Source organism: Notolepis coatsorum, assembly GCF_963971535.1.
Source record: "Notolepis coatsorum genome assembly, chromosome: 6".
Classification (NCBI taxonomy): Eukaryota; Metazoa; Chordata; class Actinopteri; order Aulopiformes; family Paralepididae; genus Notolepis; species Notolepis coatsorum.
The window spans coordinates 190,138,096-190,154,685 of NC_140170.1; the positions used below are offsets into that span (position 1 = coordinate 190,138,096).

General features: G+C 44.9%; 1 protein-coding gene across 1 annotated transcript in view; it reads right to left on the reverse strand.

Moving 5' to 3' along the window:
• Positions 1-16,590, reverse strand: part of LOC311229905 (protein TASOR-like) — a gene marked incomplete at its 5' end in the record, with an annotated part of 180,099 nt that overhangs the window by 127,711 nt on the left and 35,798 nt on the right. Inside the window, 9 exons of the mRNA XM_084315973.1 lie at positions 6,453-6,594; positions 8,578-8,847; positions 9,179-9,357; positions 10,645-10,719; positions 12,643-12,715; positions 12,912-13,015; positions 13,551-13,562; positions 13,701-13,804; positions 14,725-14,830. Coding sequence (XP_084172099.1) covers positions 6,453-6,594; positions 8,578-8,847; positions 9,179-9,357; positions 10,645-10,719; positions 12,643-12,715; positions 12,912-13,015; positions 13,551-13,562; positions 13,701-13,804; positions 14,725-14,830 — 1,065 coding nt within the window. The remainder of the gene's footprint in view (positions 1-6,452; positions 6,595-8,577; positions 8,848-9,178; positions 9,358-10,644; positions 10,720-12,642; positions 12,716-12,911; positions 13,016-13,550; positions 13,563-13,700; positions 13,805-14,724; positions 14,831-16,590) is intronic.

Here is a 16,590-nt window from a genome sequence, read left to right on the forward strand (position 1 = left end):
TTTATAAACAGAAAAAAAGATTATTTAGAAGAAGAAGATGCAATGTTGGCCCAAAGGTCAAGTCCAAACAAAAAATAATAAAGCCCAGTATTAATGAACAATGCACAAGAAAGATCTAAAAAACAAGAGTCAAAAAAGGTCCAAACTGAAAAGAAAGAATGAGACAGAAATAACTATTCCCCATTGTAGCAGGCCCACATGGGAGAGGGGGGTTTGGATAGTTTTTAACTTGCTTACATAGTTAAGCAAACATACACCAGTGATATGGTTTTAGATAACACACGTTACACATTATATATTTAGTTATAAACCCATTATGTCACGTTCAGACAGACAAACGGTAGTATAGGAGCTGCTTCGGTTTTAACACAGAGGGAGCAGTCTTCTCGCAGTGCCTAAACACACCATAAATCAACCACTACAACATGCACATTCCAGGCCCACTGGGTAGAGCGCTGTGGAGAGGCACACTTAGGAGAATAATACATACTGATACAAGCTGATTATACTGATTACTGTTTAGTATTACTATTAATGTTATTATAGACATTAATCGCATTTCCTCTGCCGTTTGTTGCGTCCATCCCGATTCTCCTGGATGGAAGGCCCAGGCGGGGTGACTGGTATAGGGTTCACCGCTGCTGGTGGCACATAACCAGGGTAAAATGTAGGAGCATTTATGTAGGGTGACAGGGGTGGGGCTGACATCATGGCAGGAGCAGAGGTGGGGGGAGCGAGGAGCATGAAGCCTTGAACCTGCAACAAGACCACAGGTGCAGGGGGTGGGGGCATGATCGCTGGCAGGGGAGAAGAATATCTCTCCATGCTCAAAGATCTATCGCGCTGGGCCTCTCTCCTTTCCCCCCCATTCTCCCTGCGGCGGCCTTGAAGAACAAGATGTCATAGCTCTATGGTCACGCTGGCTGTGACCTTTGACACCCCCTCTGACATCTGGAATCTTGGCCGTAGGTAGAGCTGGGTACAGTTTCAGATCTCGGGTGACCCTGCGAATTCCCATCCTGGGTTCTCCAATCCCTCTGGATGGCCTCGGGAAGAGTATCGGATCAACGCTGAATGACTAATAGGAATTCCCCTCGGTCTCAATGCTTGCCCACACCTTGTTGAAGTATAGATCTCGCTGTCGTGTGACCTTGTATATAGTCACACAGGCTGGAGTGACGCCCGCCCAATTATCACCTTCGAGGTAGCTGAGGATGCAGGATCTTATCATCGAGGACGTTTTCAGGGTGAAGTATTCTTCGAAGTTCAGGTTTGCGTAGGGATCATGGCGAGGCTGCGCCCCTTGCCGTATCCCCACGATGGTCTCCCAAGTATTGGGCGATTTCAGCTCATCATCTGCGAACTTCCTCCCCTGGTCATCAAAGAGCTGGATTCTCTGGTCTGCATAGTCGTCATCGTCACACATTAGCCCCAGAAGAGGCGGTACCTGCCTCACCCAGGTGGTTCCTCGGTGAGGTATGGGGTAGTCCATTAACACTTTCAGTGCCAGGCCGTGTTTTCCGTTTTACCCCGTTGATGCCACGGTCCATGTAACGTTAATATCGCCTAATCTATGTTTTAAATTATGCTATGTGTCTAATCTGCCTATAAGGGCCAACTTGACTTAACAAAACAATAAAAACTATAAGCCCTTGAGGAGGCTGTTACCGGCTAAAAAACCTATAATTGACGCGTCTGTGGCCGCTGTTGTAACCGTCTTGGTGAAAGGAATGAATGTCCACAAGGTTCGTTCCACTAATACCCCAATGGGTTTATTTACCACACAAATGTGATACAAAGCAATTGCCAAACGATACCTTTCAAAACAACAAACAAACACTATACCCTACAAACAAAACGATAACAAACAACGTGCCGACGTGACAACTTGACGACTTGACGCCTTGACGGTCAAAAACTGTTTGGCTCTACCGGTAACCAAACACACCTGCCTGTCATCAGTCCTGTTACCCATTAAGTAGCTATGTATGTCACCTACTGGTGAGCAACGGGAACTGATGCCACAAACTCAATTTGGCAGGCTGGCAGGCACAATGTATTACAGGCAGAATTCATCATAAATACATAAATCCAAACAAATGCATAAAATATAACATATGGCACTACAACCATGTAAATTGGCTCTTACACGCCGGCCTCTAATTGTTAAATGTCATAACATATAACAATTATAACATAAAATGAAAAACAAAAAGAGCCAAAGTGTGCCATATAACCACAAAACAAATCAAATATTTGAGACTATTGCCTCGTGTAGGGCTGGGCAATAAAACGATAACGATAACTATCGCGATAAATTATTTCCTCGAAATAAACATGAAACGTGGTCGCAAAGTTTCGATATCGATTTTCCAAGCTTGGCTCCGTTCAGCCTCGGCTCAGCACACTCACTCACAACAACCAGCGTTACGTGATGACGTGCTTACGCACAACAGCTAACAACCAATCAGTGAAGGAGATGGCCGAGACCCGGAAGGAGGTAGGACTCACTCAACAACAAGGCTTGCTAGGCTAATTAGCTTGCACGGCGGCGTTTTATATATTTACGTGCCGAGTATGTGTGTGTTTTGAATTCTGAGGCCACGTTTATGGTAGTGTGGGATATACAGTGGACGCTGTTTCAATATATTGTGGCGGAAGAGAGTATTTTAGTGTCATATTTAGCACATTGTCATGGAATACATCGCTTAGAACCAACAGGCTGGCTAGGATAACTAGCTTGCACGGCACTGTTTTATATATTTACGTGCCGAGTATGTGTGTGTTTTGAATTCTGAGGCCACGTTTATGGTAGTGTGGGATATACAGTGGACGTCGTTTCAATATATTGTGGCGGAAGAGAGTATTTTAGTGTCATATTTATTGTCATGAGATACTCCGCTTGTCGGCTAACGTGCGCAGACTGATGACGACATCAACTCGACTTGAGACATTCGCAGCAGCATAAGAAGTTAATTAAACTTGACGGACATTATATCGACGATAATTATCGATATCGAATTATATGAAAATAATTTTATAATTTTATCGCAATAACGTTTTTGGTCATATCGCCCAGCCCTAGCCTCGTGCATAACAAACTTAGGAACCAAGCCCGGTCAATGGTCATTCCAAGATCAATGTCTTGGCCTTTAAGCACCGAGCACCCCAAGTCGTTCTCGTCTGGGAAGGCCTCTAAAAAATCTGCCGAGGAGCTGCAGAGTTGCAAATGTCAATAAAATCTCCCGCCATCTTGTCCATTGGCGCTCAATGTCATTGGGAATGTTTTCATCCCAGCTGCACACTCTTCTCCACAGTTTGAGCAGCATGGACTTGGCAGGAAGTGTAGCTGGGCCAAGGAAACTCAAGGGATGGCACACCGAAATCCGGTTGTTCAGTGAAGTTCCCAGGTTGCTCAGTGTCTCTTCCAATTGGCTCACGGAAATCATATTGACATTGGCCACGGAAATCCCATTTTCAGGACCATTATTTTCTTGCAGGGGGCCGTTGACCACCCAGCCCAGAACAGTTCTCATAGCATACGGACCATTTCCACGGCCGTTGATCACCTCCCAAGGTTCCAATAACCTGGGAGCATTGGTACCAATCAATAGATCAACATTTGCCTTTATGCTGGGAATTTGGACATGGGACAGGTAAGGCCACTTCAGCAAATCTTCCTGTGATACAACATTGTCACTTGTCACAGGCATTTTCCTTTGTGAAAGGACTTCTGGGAGGCTATAGAAAGTGTCCCCATTGAGACCAGAGACCTCCAAACCTTTCAGTGAGGTACTTGATACCACCTGCTCAGGGGAGGAAATTAGGCCACTTTACTCACCAAATGCGAGTATTTTTTACGTTTGGCGAGTGATTCATGAAGACCACTCGCCAGTCTGGCGAGTTGACAGTGCCACGAGAGCACTGCACAAGACCCGCGGACATATATAATGTTTAATAAAAGTTCCCGCAGTACTGGCCAACCCGCGGACATATATAATGTTTAATAAAAGTTCCCGCAGTACTGGCCAACCCGCGGACATATATAATGTTTAATAAAAGTTCCCGCAGTACTGGCCAACCCGCGGACATATATAATGTTTAATAAAAGTTCCCGCAGTACTGGCCAACCCGCGGACATATATAATGTTTAATAAAAGTTCCCGCAGTACTGGCCAACCCGCGGACATATATAATGTTTAATAAAAGTTCCCGCAGTACTGGCCAACCCGCGGACATATATAATGTTTAATAAAAGTTCCCGCAGTACTGGCCAACCCGCGGAAATATAGAATGTTGAATAAAAGTCCCGTGGTACTGGCCATCAGTCAAGGAAGCACTCGCAAACAGATAACGTTAAACACAGAAGATGGAAAACAGACAGACTGAGCAACGGGGAACTGCATCCAGGCTAGTACAACTCTCGAGTCCAAGGCAAGGACACATTTAAATTACAGAGGTGTATGTTAGTCTATTGCGCACCGGACTACGACGTAAGGTTAGACATTTTATTTCATGCTCAAAAGCCCCTGGCTTGCACATCGCAGTCACGAAAGGGGCTAGCTCAACCAGTGCACAACAGCAGACCAACCCAACTGACGTTACCACAACACTTGACGGTACTTCAAGTTCACAGCACTGTCGTAAGGCCACCGTGCCGTCTTAAAGGCACAGTGAACACTCGGATGCATACACAACATTGACGTGGCTTGACAACCGAGGTTCAAAGTTAACTTGATTGAAAACTTTATTAACAGATTGCAGAATGGGTACAATACAGTACGGCTCAATACACACAATTGTTAAGGGGATGCAGACCAGAGAAAGACTTTCGTCTTGTTTACATCAGGGTCCCCCATTTTCAATTCATCATAACATATGACATACACGACATACAGATAGACAGTACTGCTACATCTATACATTTCACATCTATCTATCTATACACTTCACAACATACTTCGTTTTTTTTCTTTCACTGCCCAACCCAGTCCAACCCAGCATCTTTCACTGCCCAGTTCAGCCCAACCCAGTCCAGAATAGATCCCTCTTTCATGTTAATATGTGTTAAGGAGATGATTGTGGACTTCAGGAGGTCGGGGGTCAAGGACTACAGCCCCCTCAGCATCGACGGGGCACCGGTTGAGAGAGTCAACAGCTTTAAGTACCTCGGAGCCTACATATCCGAGGACTTGACATGGACCACACACATTAACAGTGTTGTGAAGAAGGCACGACAACGCCTCTACTTCCTCAGGCGCCTAAGGAAGTTCCAAGTCAGCCAGAAGATCCTTAAGAACTTCTACTCATGTACAATAGAGAGCATCTTGAACGGCAACATCACCTCCTGGTTTGGGAATAGCACTGCACAAGACCAAAGCAGACTACAAAGAGTGACACGTTCAGCCGAACGCACAATTGGAGGGGGGCTCCCCACCCTCCAGAACATTTACTACAAGCGTTGCAAGGGCAAGGCTAAGAGAATCATTAAAGACTCCAGTCACCCGAACAACTGCCTCTTTGAACTGCTGCCGTCAGGCAAGCGATACAGGAGTCTCAAGGCGAGCACAGAAAGACTCAGAAGAAGCTTCTATCCCCAGGCCATCAGGCTGCTAAACGAACAATGAATGAACACTACACAACAACAACCACCAAACGCACATAGCACACACATCCACACGCACACACTCACTTTAAACAAACACACTGTAGCACCCACTCCACACACTTATAGCACACACCCACTTTAAACAAACACACTGTAGCACCCACTCCCCACACTTTATATTTATGGATGAAGGATTGCACTACAACTCGTACACCTTACTGTAAATTGTACCTAAAATTGTACCTCATCCCATTTCTGCTTTGCACTAGATAGTACTGTACATTAGTACACTGCATAGTATTGTGTATTGTATATTATATGGTAACTCAGAACATTGTACATATGTCTATACCGAACACTGTGACCTCATTTTCTTCTTCTAAATTCATGCTATATTATGTTATTATGTTATTTGATACTATCTTGTCTAGCACAGTCTCTGGAGCGTAACAGTAAGAAGCATTTTGTATGAAAGTATTCTGTACTTCTGTATGACAACTATTAAAGAACTAACTAACTAACTAACTAACTATGCTAATATTGTGAAGAATAGAGACTGTTATTAATGTTTTATGCTAATAAATATTTTAAAGAGTAGAGACACGGTGTGATTATTACTATGATTGAAAATCAATTTAGACGAAGACATACAAAGAAGTAATTATCACAATTAGCGATTTTTTTGGGCTGGTAAAAAAAAAGTTTGTCTGGTAAAAAAAATCAGATACTCGCCAGTTGGCTGGTAAGCCAAAAAGTTAGTTTCCTCCCCTGCACCTGCTCCTGGCTCAAAGTGCGCAGAAGGAAGTTAGTCTGGGGGGGGGGGGGGTTAAAAAGCTAATCCTACCTGCCAGTCTTTCCTCTCCTAGTTTCTCCAAAATGGCCATCCGCCGGTGCTTCAAGCTCCTCTCGGCCGACTCCTGATCGAGTGTCCTCTTCCTCTTCCCCGCCACCTCCTCCGTCCTCCTCAGGTCCACAGCATCCAGCACCTGCACAGGACAGACCAGACGCACAGCCATTAGCTTCATTAAAGGCCAACACAGGGATCCAAATGAAGACAACGGGGTAGCCCCACCGTCACGAATAACAAATAAGAGACATGTATTCATTCTCTAGTTCAGTGTTTCCCAAAGTCGGGGTCGCGACCCAAAGGTGGGCCGCGAGCAGCCACGGATGGGCCGCGAGATGATTTAAAAAAAAAAAAAAAAAAACATTTTTATTTTTTTTTATCAGGCCACTGAACTTAGAAGCAGGCCAGGACAGTGTTTCTAGTTGTATTCTAAAATTCTATTCTATTGTATTCTAAAATGTGACTATATGGTTTTATATTAACTTAATAAATAAACAAAAACGAAAAATCTACTTATTTCAACGAACATTTCAAACTAAATAACAGATTATGCACATAAAACGCTGAAAACAACCGAAGCAACAATAGTATTTTAATGAGGCTATTATTATTATCATTATTATTTTGCAACAAGTTAGCCCTCTCATAAATAGCACATATAAATGAATAACTAACTTAATAGGATTGAAGTGATATTTGGCTTAAAAAATCGGTCGCATAAAAAAAAAAAAAAAAAAAAGGCCAGACGATGTGCATTGGGCCGCGGCTCTCTGACGCCTTATTTTCTGGGCCCCGGCCTGAAAAGTTTGGGAACCCCTGCTCTAGTTGACCAATTGAGCTATTGATAAAAATGACTAACACTAGACAAAGGGGTAAATATGAGTTTTTAACATTTTATTTTGCGTCTCTAAACGGTATTTTTTACGTAGGTAATATTTGTAAAACCTGGAGTAAAACAGATCTATCTACCAGAGGGTTAATAAAGTTCCAAATAGACTCCAAATAGAGAGACTCAAAAAGAGCTTCTATCCCCAGGCTCAGAAGGAGCTTCTATCCCCCAGGCCATCAGGAGCTTCTATCCCCCAGGCCATCAGGAGCTTCTATCCCCCAGACCATCAGGAGCTTCTATCCCCCAGGCCATCAGGAGCTTCTATCCCCCAGGCCATCAGGAGCTTCTATCCCCCAGGCCATCAGGAGCTTCTACCCCCCCAGGCCATCAGGAGCTTCTATCCCCCAGGCCATCAGGAGCTTCTATCCCCCAGGCCATCAGGAGCTTCTATCCCCCAGGACATCAGGAGCTTCTACCTCCCAGGCCATCAGGAGCTTCTATCCCCCAGGCCATCAGGAGCTGCTATCCCCCAGGCCATCAGGAACTGCTATCCCCCAGGACACAAGGAGCTTCTACCCCAAACATCTGATGACATCACAAGTTTGCATTTTAGCGCTCTAGTTTGGTTCAGGGAGAGTGTGGTTTGTTTTCACCAAGATTCTTGGACCGTCTAAGACGATAAGAATAACATGTACGAATTCTTGAATTGGGGGGAGTTACCATTTAAGAACGATCTTAGCCCCTCCTGACTCAAAATACAGGCTTGAACGCTGCAAGTGCTAAAGCATTAGCTTAGCTGTTACATACTGCAAGCTCTTGCATCACAAGCTTAGACAATACATGTCGAGACAAAAAATATGTCTTCAGTCCAGTAGATCTCTGTGCAAACAAAGTTAGTAGGATTGGTCATCAAATAGTCCACTTCACTCACTAAAAGTGAGGGGTACTGCTAGTCGCAAGCTATCCAGCGTCTCACTAAAAGCGATGGGTACTGCTAGCCGCAAGCTAACCAGCATCTCACTACAACCGACGGGGGTACCACTAGCCGCGAGCTAACCAGCATCTCACTACAACCGACAGATACCGCTAGCCGCGAGCTAACCAGCATCTCACTACAACAGACGGGTACCGCTAGCCGCAAGCTAACCAGCATCTCACTACAACCGACAGGTACCGCTAGCCGCGAGCTAACCAGCATCTCACTACAACAGACGGGTACTGCTAGCCGCAAGCTAACCAGCATCTCAATACAACCGACGGGTACCGCTAGCCGCGAGCTAACCAGCATCTCACCTTTTGAGAGTTGGACTGTCTCTCAACTCCTACAGTCATCTCCTTCTCCTTCTCCTTCTCCTTCTGCTCCTCCTCCTCCTCCGGCTCGGGCCCGCAGAGCTGCTCCACCATGGCGGAGGCGTGCGCCACAGGGAGGAGGTATTGTGGAGGGGAGCAGAGGTAGGAGCGGAGGTAACTCTCCATGTTCAGTCTGTGGTGTTTGGGAGCCGGGAACAGTTTACCTCGGACGTCCAGCTTACTGTCGTACTCTCCCAGAGGGTACTGGCGCACCTGGAGATGGAGATGGTAGATAGATAATAGTGATAGTAATAGTGACAGATGTTAGGTAGAGAGTGATAGCTACGTAAAGTGATGGATAGACTGCTAGGTAGATAAGCTGATAGATAAGCAGATGGATAGACTGCTAGGTAGATAAGCTGATAGATAAACTGATGGATAGACTGCTAGGTAGATAAACTGATAGATAAACAGATGGATAGACTGCTAGGTAGATAAGCTGATAAACAGATGGATAGACTGCTAGGTAGATAAGCTGATAGATAAACAGATGGATAGACTGCTAGGTAGATAAGTTGATAGATAAACAGATGGTGATGCCCACCTTGCAGTCGTTCTGCCCGCTGAGGTATTCCCGCGCTTGGTGCTCCACGCCGGCAGAGATGTCCGGCGGTGGGTTGGCGCGGACCTTGAGCAGAGAGTGGTGGAGCGCCGGCAGGAAGCGGTGGAGCCGCGGCATCACCGGCACGGTGGCGTCGCGGGCAGGCGAGCCTGGTGTGGTCACTATGGAAACCAAGAGGAAACACTGATCACATTAACCGTGTGGTAGACACAGCCGTCTAGCCCTCCCCCTCCAATACTCTACACATAAGCTGGAAAAGATATGCCTCCTTAATGTCTAAACGGAAGTACAGGCTACAGGCTTTCCGGTTTCGACAAAACAATTATAGAAACGTTTTTTTTTTTTTGTATAAGGAAGTTGCATTGTTCATTTCAATACCTGTAATAGTACAGTAGTCCACACACACATGTGCATTCAGTTAAGTTGGAATATGACTGTAATACAAACAGTTCAGTTTGTCAGGTACATGCAACACAGATTACAGTGTTTACATCCGTCTGCTTGAGAAAATACCATGTTCTGTAATAAAAATGATTGAAGTGAGATGAACAGACTGAACTTTATTTTATTAGATAAAACATGTTGACAAAGTTTTACTTTGCAGTTGAAAAAAGGTAATAAATTAAATTTGATCCAAAAAAAATAAAAAATAAAAAATCTTGCAATACTCAGCGTATCGCGACATTTAGTATCGCGATACTATCGTATCGTGACGCTAGTATCGCGATAGTATCGTATTGTGCGGTCTCTGGCGATTCCCACCCCTAGTACCACCTAGCTTGACGAGAGTCTGAAAATGTCTAAATCCTTTAAAACATTAAAAAAAATCACTGAAAGAGGAACTGCTTAAATCATATCTCTAATTAGAATAATAACTTAGGTATATAAATTGTCTGTATTATGTATCTATGTTGTATGTCAGTTAGTAGGTAGGTGTGTAAACCTACCCACGTTGTATGTTTTGTTTTGTTTATTGTTTTTGTTGTTTATATTCTGTCTATATTTGTGTTCAGGCTCCCTCCAAAAGCTTTAAATAGCTTCTTGGGAGACCTGGCACATGCCAATATATATAATAGTGGGGGTCGCGGCTCTCTGACACCGTTATTTCGGGGGTCGCGGCCTGAAAACTTTGGGAACCCCTGCGTATACATTTAACCACTAGATGTCGCACTAGAGCACCAGCATGTCATTTATCCAACCAGGTGCATTCCACCTGGGGAAATTGAAGGTAGGGAGGGGATACATGCACGCAACATGTAAACAACAGCATTCATTTTGGACCCGCAAAAAAGTTTGAAATGATTAATCATTCATTTAAGTTCATTAATCAATATTCATATTCATTATGTTCATTATAAAATATTGAACATAATATTCATTAGTGGATTCGTCCGATGTTCATAATTTCCGATGACATTGCAACGTGTTGCTAACTAAGTGCTACTTACTGCACTTAGCCACATCTCTGGTCTCGGGGAAGACGAAGACGGCCTGGACACACTGCTTCCAGCCCTCGCCTCTCTCTGGAAGAACGCATTACAGTCAGACAGAGCCTGGACGCGTGAATATTTTAGGCAACCAACTTGTGTTTAGCGTTTCTCTGATTGGCCACTACGCCCATGTGACCGCGGCAGCGCGAGAGAGCTGCAGCGCGGAAATAGGCTGTCTATTGCCATTCTCTAAGACGAACTCTAACCTTAACCAGCTCCTTAACAGCGCCTAAACTTAACCCTTCTAACCTTAACCAACTCCGAAACAATGCCTAACCTTAACCACAATGCCTAACCTTAACCTTAACCATAACCAACTACGAAAGAATATTGCCATTCTCTAAGACAAACTCTAACCTTAACCAGCTCCTTAACAGCGCCTAAACTTAACCCTTCTAACCTTAACCAACTCCGAAACAATGCCTAACCTTAACCAACTCCGAAACAATGCTTAAAGTTAACATGCCTAAACTTAACCGGCGAAAGAATGCACGTTTTTATAAAATAAAAACAAAATAAAAAAATTGAAGGGAATCGAACTTGTCACCAACGGACCGCAGGATCCACAGCAAGGCAGCGCTGCCAGTTGAGCTAGTCGTCGATGGTAAAAAAGGGGGGATTACTCCGCTCTGCTGCTGCCGCGTCTAGACGCAAGTTGGGCGTGGCTAGACACAAGTTGGTTGCCTTTAATATTTAGGCAGCCTGGACACACCGCCTCCAGCCCTCGCCTCTCTCTCTGGAAGAACACATTACAGTCAGACAGACAGAGCCTGGACACACCGCCTCCAGCCCTCGCCTCTCTCTCTGGAAGAACACATTACAGTCAGACAGACAGACAGACAGAGCCTGGACACACCGCCTCCAGCCCTCTCTCTCTCTCTGGAAGAACACATTACAGTCAGACAGACAGACAGAGCCTGGACACACCGCCTCCAGCCCTCTCTCTCTCTCTCTGGAAGAACACATTACAGTCAGACAGACAGACAGAGCCTGGACACACCGCCTCCAGCCCTCGCCTCTCTCTCTCTGGAGGAACACATTACAGTCAGTCAGACAGACAGAGCCTGGACACACCGCCTCCAGCCCTCGCCTCTCTCTCTCTCTGGAGGAACACATTACAGTCAGTCAGACAGACAGACAGAGCCTGGACACACCGCCTCCAGCCCTCGCCTCTCTCTCTGGAAGAACACATTACAGTCAGACAGACAGACAGACAGAGCCTGGACACACCGCCTCCAGCCCTCGCCTCTCTCTCTGGAAGAACACATTACAGACAGACAGACAGAGCCTGGACACACCGCCTCCAGCCCTCGCCTCTCTCTCTGGAAGAACACATTACAGTCAGACAGACAGACAGAGCCTGGACACACCGCCTCCAGCCCTCGCCTCTCTCTCTCTCTGGAAGAACACATTACAGACAGACAGACAGACAGACAGACAGACAGACAGAGCCTGGACACACCGCCTCCAGCCCTCGCCTCTCTCTCTGGAAGAACACATTACAGTCAGACAGACAGACAGAGCCTGGACACACCGCCTCCAGCCCTCGCCTCTCTCTCTCTCTGGAAGAACACATTACAGACAGACAGACAGTCAGACAGACAGCAGACAGAGCCTGGACACACCGCCTCCAGCCCTCGCCTCTCTCTCTCTCTGGAAGAACACATTACAGTCAGACAGACAGACAGAGCCTGGACACACCGCCTCCAGCCCTCGCCTCTCTCTCTCTCTGGAAGAACACATTACAGTCAGACAGACAGACAGAGCCTGGACACACCGCCTCCAGCCCTCGCCTCTCTCTCTGGAAGAACACATTACAGTCAGACAGACTCATTTTAAAAAGGCCATTTAAAAAGGATACAATTCACTTTTAAATGCTGTTTTTTTATAGAAAATATCGGATCCAATAGTTATGGCTTAAAACAACAATTAGCCTATCGGACAGAAAGGACGCACCAGCGGGCGGGGCCATCTGGACGGAGGACAGCAGGAAGAGGAAGCCGTTGTCAATCAGTGGATTCACCAGCACCTGGACCAATCACAGGATAGCACTATGTTAGTAACTCAACCTATTACAGTAGGAATGCACAAGGTTTCCATGGTAATAAACTAGATGGGACCCACCAGTTTTCTAGAGTAATAAACCAGTGATAAGCTAGTAATAAATCAGTGATAAACTAGTAATAAACCAGTGATAAACTAGTAATAAACTAGATGGGACTCACCAGGTTTCTGCTCTCAAGTTCCTGCAGTAGTTTGGTCATAACAATTCCGGTCCGACTCCTGTCAATCATCTCCAGGAGACTGCAGTGCCACCCGTTCTTTACCACTGCACAGACAGACACACGTATGAGGTGCAGTACCGTTATTCACCACTGCACAGACACGTATGAGCTGCAGTACAGTTATTCACCACTGCACAGACAGACACACGTATGAGCTGCAGTACAGTTATTCACCACTGCACAGACACACATGTATGAGCTGCAGTACCGTTATTCACCACTGCCCAGACAGACACACGTATGAACTGCAGTACCGTTATTCACCACTGCACAGACACGTATGAGCTGCAGTACCGTTATTTACCACTATACAAACATATGAACTGCAGTACCGTTATTTACCACTGCACAGACAGACACGTATGAACTGCAGTACCGTTATTCACCACTACACACAAACATATGAACTGCAGTACAGTTATTCACCACTGCACAGACAGACAGGTTTGTGAGGTTTTTTTTGTGTGTGATTTTACTTTTTAAAAGAAGCAACTAAAATGGTCCAATGTCAATGTAATTTTGACCTCACATTAGTGGCTGTCTGTGTAAACATTATGTACTGGGTTATTTTGACCTCACCTTCATGGCTGCCTGTATAAACATTATGTACTGGGTTATTTTGACCTCACCTTCATGGCTGCCTGTATAAACATTATGTACTGGGTTATTTTGACCTCACCTTCATGGCTGCCTGTATAAACATTATGTACTGGGTTAGTTTGACCTCACCTTCATGGCTGCCGGCATAGAGGTTCCAGGAAAAAAGGGCAGAGGGGAGGACCTTGGTCACATGGTCAAGACTCAACACCCAACCAGCTTGCAGCTTGTCTGGTCTGTTGGAGGAATCAGTTTCTCATTAACACAATTCCATATTATGTTTTTTTTTAACGGTTAACTCATCTTGGAGGAGTTATTATAAAATAAATACCATTGTAAAATGATAAATTGATGAGGTTGTTAGTTACCCGTGACAAAGATCGGCTGATTATAAAAAAGCAGTGGCGAATCCTCCTGGAAGCCAAGGGAAGCCAGGCTTCCCCATTATTAAAATATGAATTTATATGAAATATAAAAAATATAACAATTTAAAAAATATATATATTTTATTTTATTTTATATAGTTTACAACAATAATAAAAAACCATTTTTTTTTCATCCGTTATAATTTTTTTTTTTTTTTTTTAATGTCTCCCTCTTCTCCTTCTCACTCTCTCTAACACACTGTCAGACTCACTGAGCAGAGGCAGTGACTGTGCTCACTGCAGCAGAGGCGGCAGAGGGGAGGTGTCTTTCTCTAGCTTCCACCATGTGATTCATGCTTGTGGATTCCAAAACCAATAATAGCCAATAAGATTCGAGCTTAGTAAAGCGCTTCCCACACCTTAAAACGGGTCCGTCAGCAAACTTAAGTACTGTAGCCTCTGCACATTTGCCGCCCTGGAGGTGTGGGAAGCGCTTTACTAAGCTCGAATCTTATTAAATCTAGCCCATGGAATAGTAGTTAGCTGTATGTTTACACTTGAAATGTGTATTTTTATTTAGTGTGCATTTTTATTGTCACAATATTATTTGGCTTAAATATATATACATTTTTCATTAAAAATAAATTGGCATCCCCTGTTATTTTACCCACGTGTTTCGGGGCCCAGTCTGTTCCTGGTGTTAAGAAAGTAGCAGGACTATTACATGTTCTGCTTTTCTTGCCTATATTTAGAGGGAAAAAAGGTTTAAAAGACAGAAAAGCAGAACTCACGGTCGGACGGGCAGGAAGGGGGGAGAGAAGGACAACAGAGAGACCTCAGAGACCAGTTTACGTCCCTTCACCAGATCTCCACTCCACACTGTGTACTGGACACGCTCTGAGAGACAGACAGACAGACAGTTACACTGTGTACTGGACACGCTCTGAGAGACAGACAGACAGACAGACAGACAGTTACACTGTGTACTGGACACGCTCTGAGAGACAGACAGACAGACAGACAGTTACACACTGTGTACTGGACACGCTCTGAGAGACAGACAGACAGACAGACAGTTACACACTGTGTACTGGACACGCTCTGAGACAGACAGACAGAGAGACAGACAGTTACACTGTGTACTGGACACGCTCTGAGAGACAGACAGACAGACAGACAGTTACACTGTGTACTGGACACGCTCTGAGAGACAGACAGAGAGACAGACAGTTACACTGTGTACTGGACACGCTCTGTGTAACTGAGGGGTACAATTCCCTGACTGTATTGATAAGTATGGTATCATTAAACCACTACCGCTTTATGTACTTTAACTACTGGCCATACAGTACACAATATCTAAATATGATGAACACTTTCCCACCATGAAACCAGGTCCACACAAAGGTAATAATCCAATATTTAATATATAGCAAAAGGTACATATAATATTCACCATTACATTTATGATTTGAATGCTCTTGTAAGGCAAATGAGTACTCGTAGGCAAATCAACACTGAATGTCCAATCTCTGGTTACGCAGGAAGCAAGTATACAACCTGGCTCTTAGGGAATTATATCTATGGTCACTTAATGATTATAGCTGGATATACTGTAGGGGTCCTGCCGGTTGTAAGCCAGTAAGGGGGGTAGGAGAGCCGTCGGCTGTATCCCATCTGGTCAACGATGTCTAGGGAGACTTCACGTACAGAAGACAGTGCAGTAGAATCTTGATCCACAGATGAATACACCTTGGCTCTCTTGTAGGCTGTAGCTGTAGCTCCACAGTGAAGAAGAAGCGAGGCGACCTCAGTCTGGTCTGAGCGCCGTCTCACCTTGACTCCTTTCGGGGTAGATCCAACACTCACCGGTGTTGGCGATTATCCGCTCCACAAATCAAAGTACCAAAGCAAATATATATTCCATGCCGCATAGGGCTCAGCAGTCGTCGGGTAGGTAATCCAATGTACAGGTCCACTCGGTCCTCGCCTAGAACTCCTCGGATGAAAGCACCACGCGTGGTCTGCCCAACCTGGTTAAGACTCTAGATAACACGAGGAAGCGAAGGGGGTGCTGCTCACTTTAGAACTCTAACCGCACGATGCACCATAAATAATAGGCTATTATTACTTAATAGAAATACGGTGCCAAACTCTGGCAATTCAGATATTAATTCGCACGAGGTCTCAATGCTACTCTAAAGCCAAACAGGCCATACTACACCGCACGCGGTATCGTGGGGTGAGGCTTCACGTTCTGTTACTTAGTTGGGTAGAAGGGTAAAGGACTAAGGGATAAGAGGAATTCTACATTTCTTGCGCCATATTTATATGCACAGTGGACAAATAGTGCCACTCTGCTTTCGGTAGCCGTATTCCTGCGCGGAGCCGGGGCTAGTAAGGGCATGTCTCGTCGGTACCTTTGAACTTGAACGCCAGGGGCTGGTCCCTGGCGCCTGGTCCTTTTGTCCAATAAGAGAATGAACTATTATGGGCTGTAGTAGAATAAAGGAATATTCCGTGTATATGTACAAGGAATATACAAGGGATATCAAACGATATACAAATACTATTCAATATATATCCATAAATAAATATATATATTCGGTTTAATCTGATCCTTCACAACACTGAGAGACAGACAGACAGAGAGACAG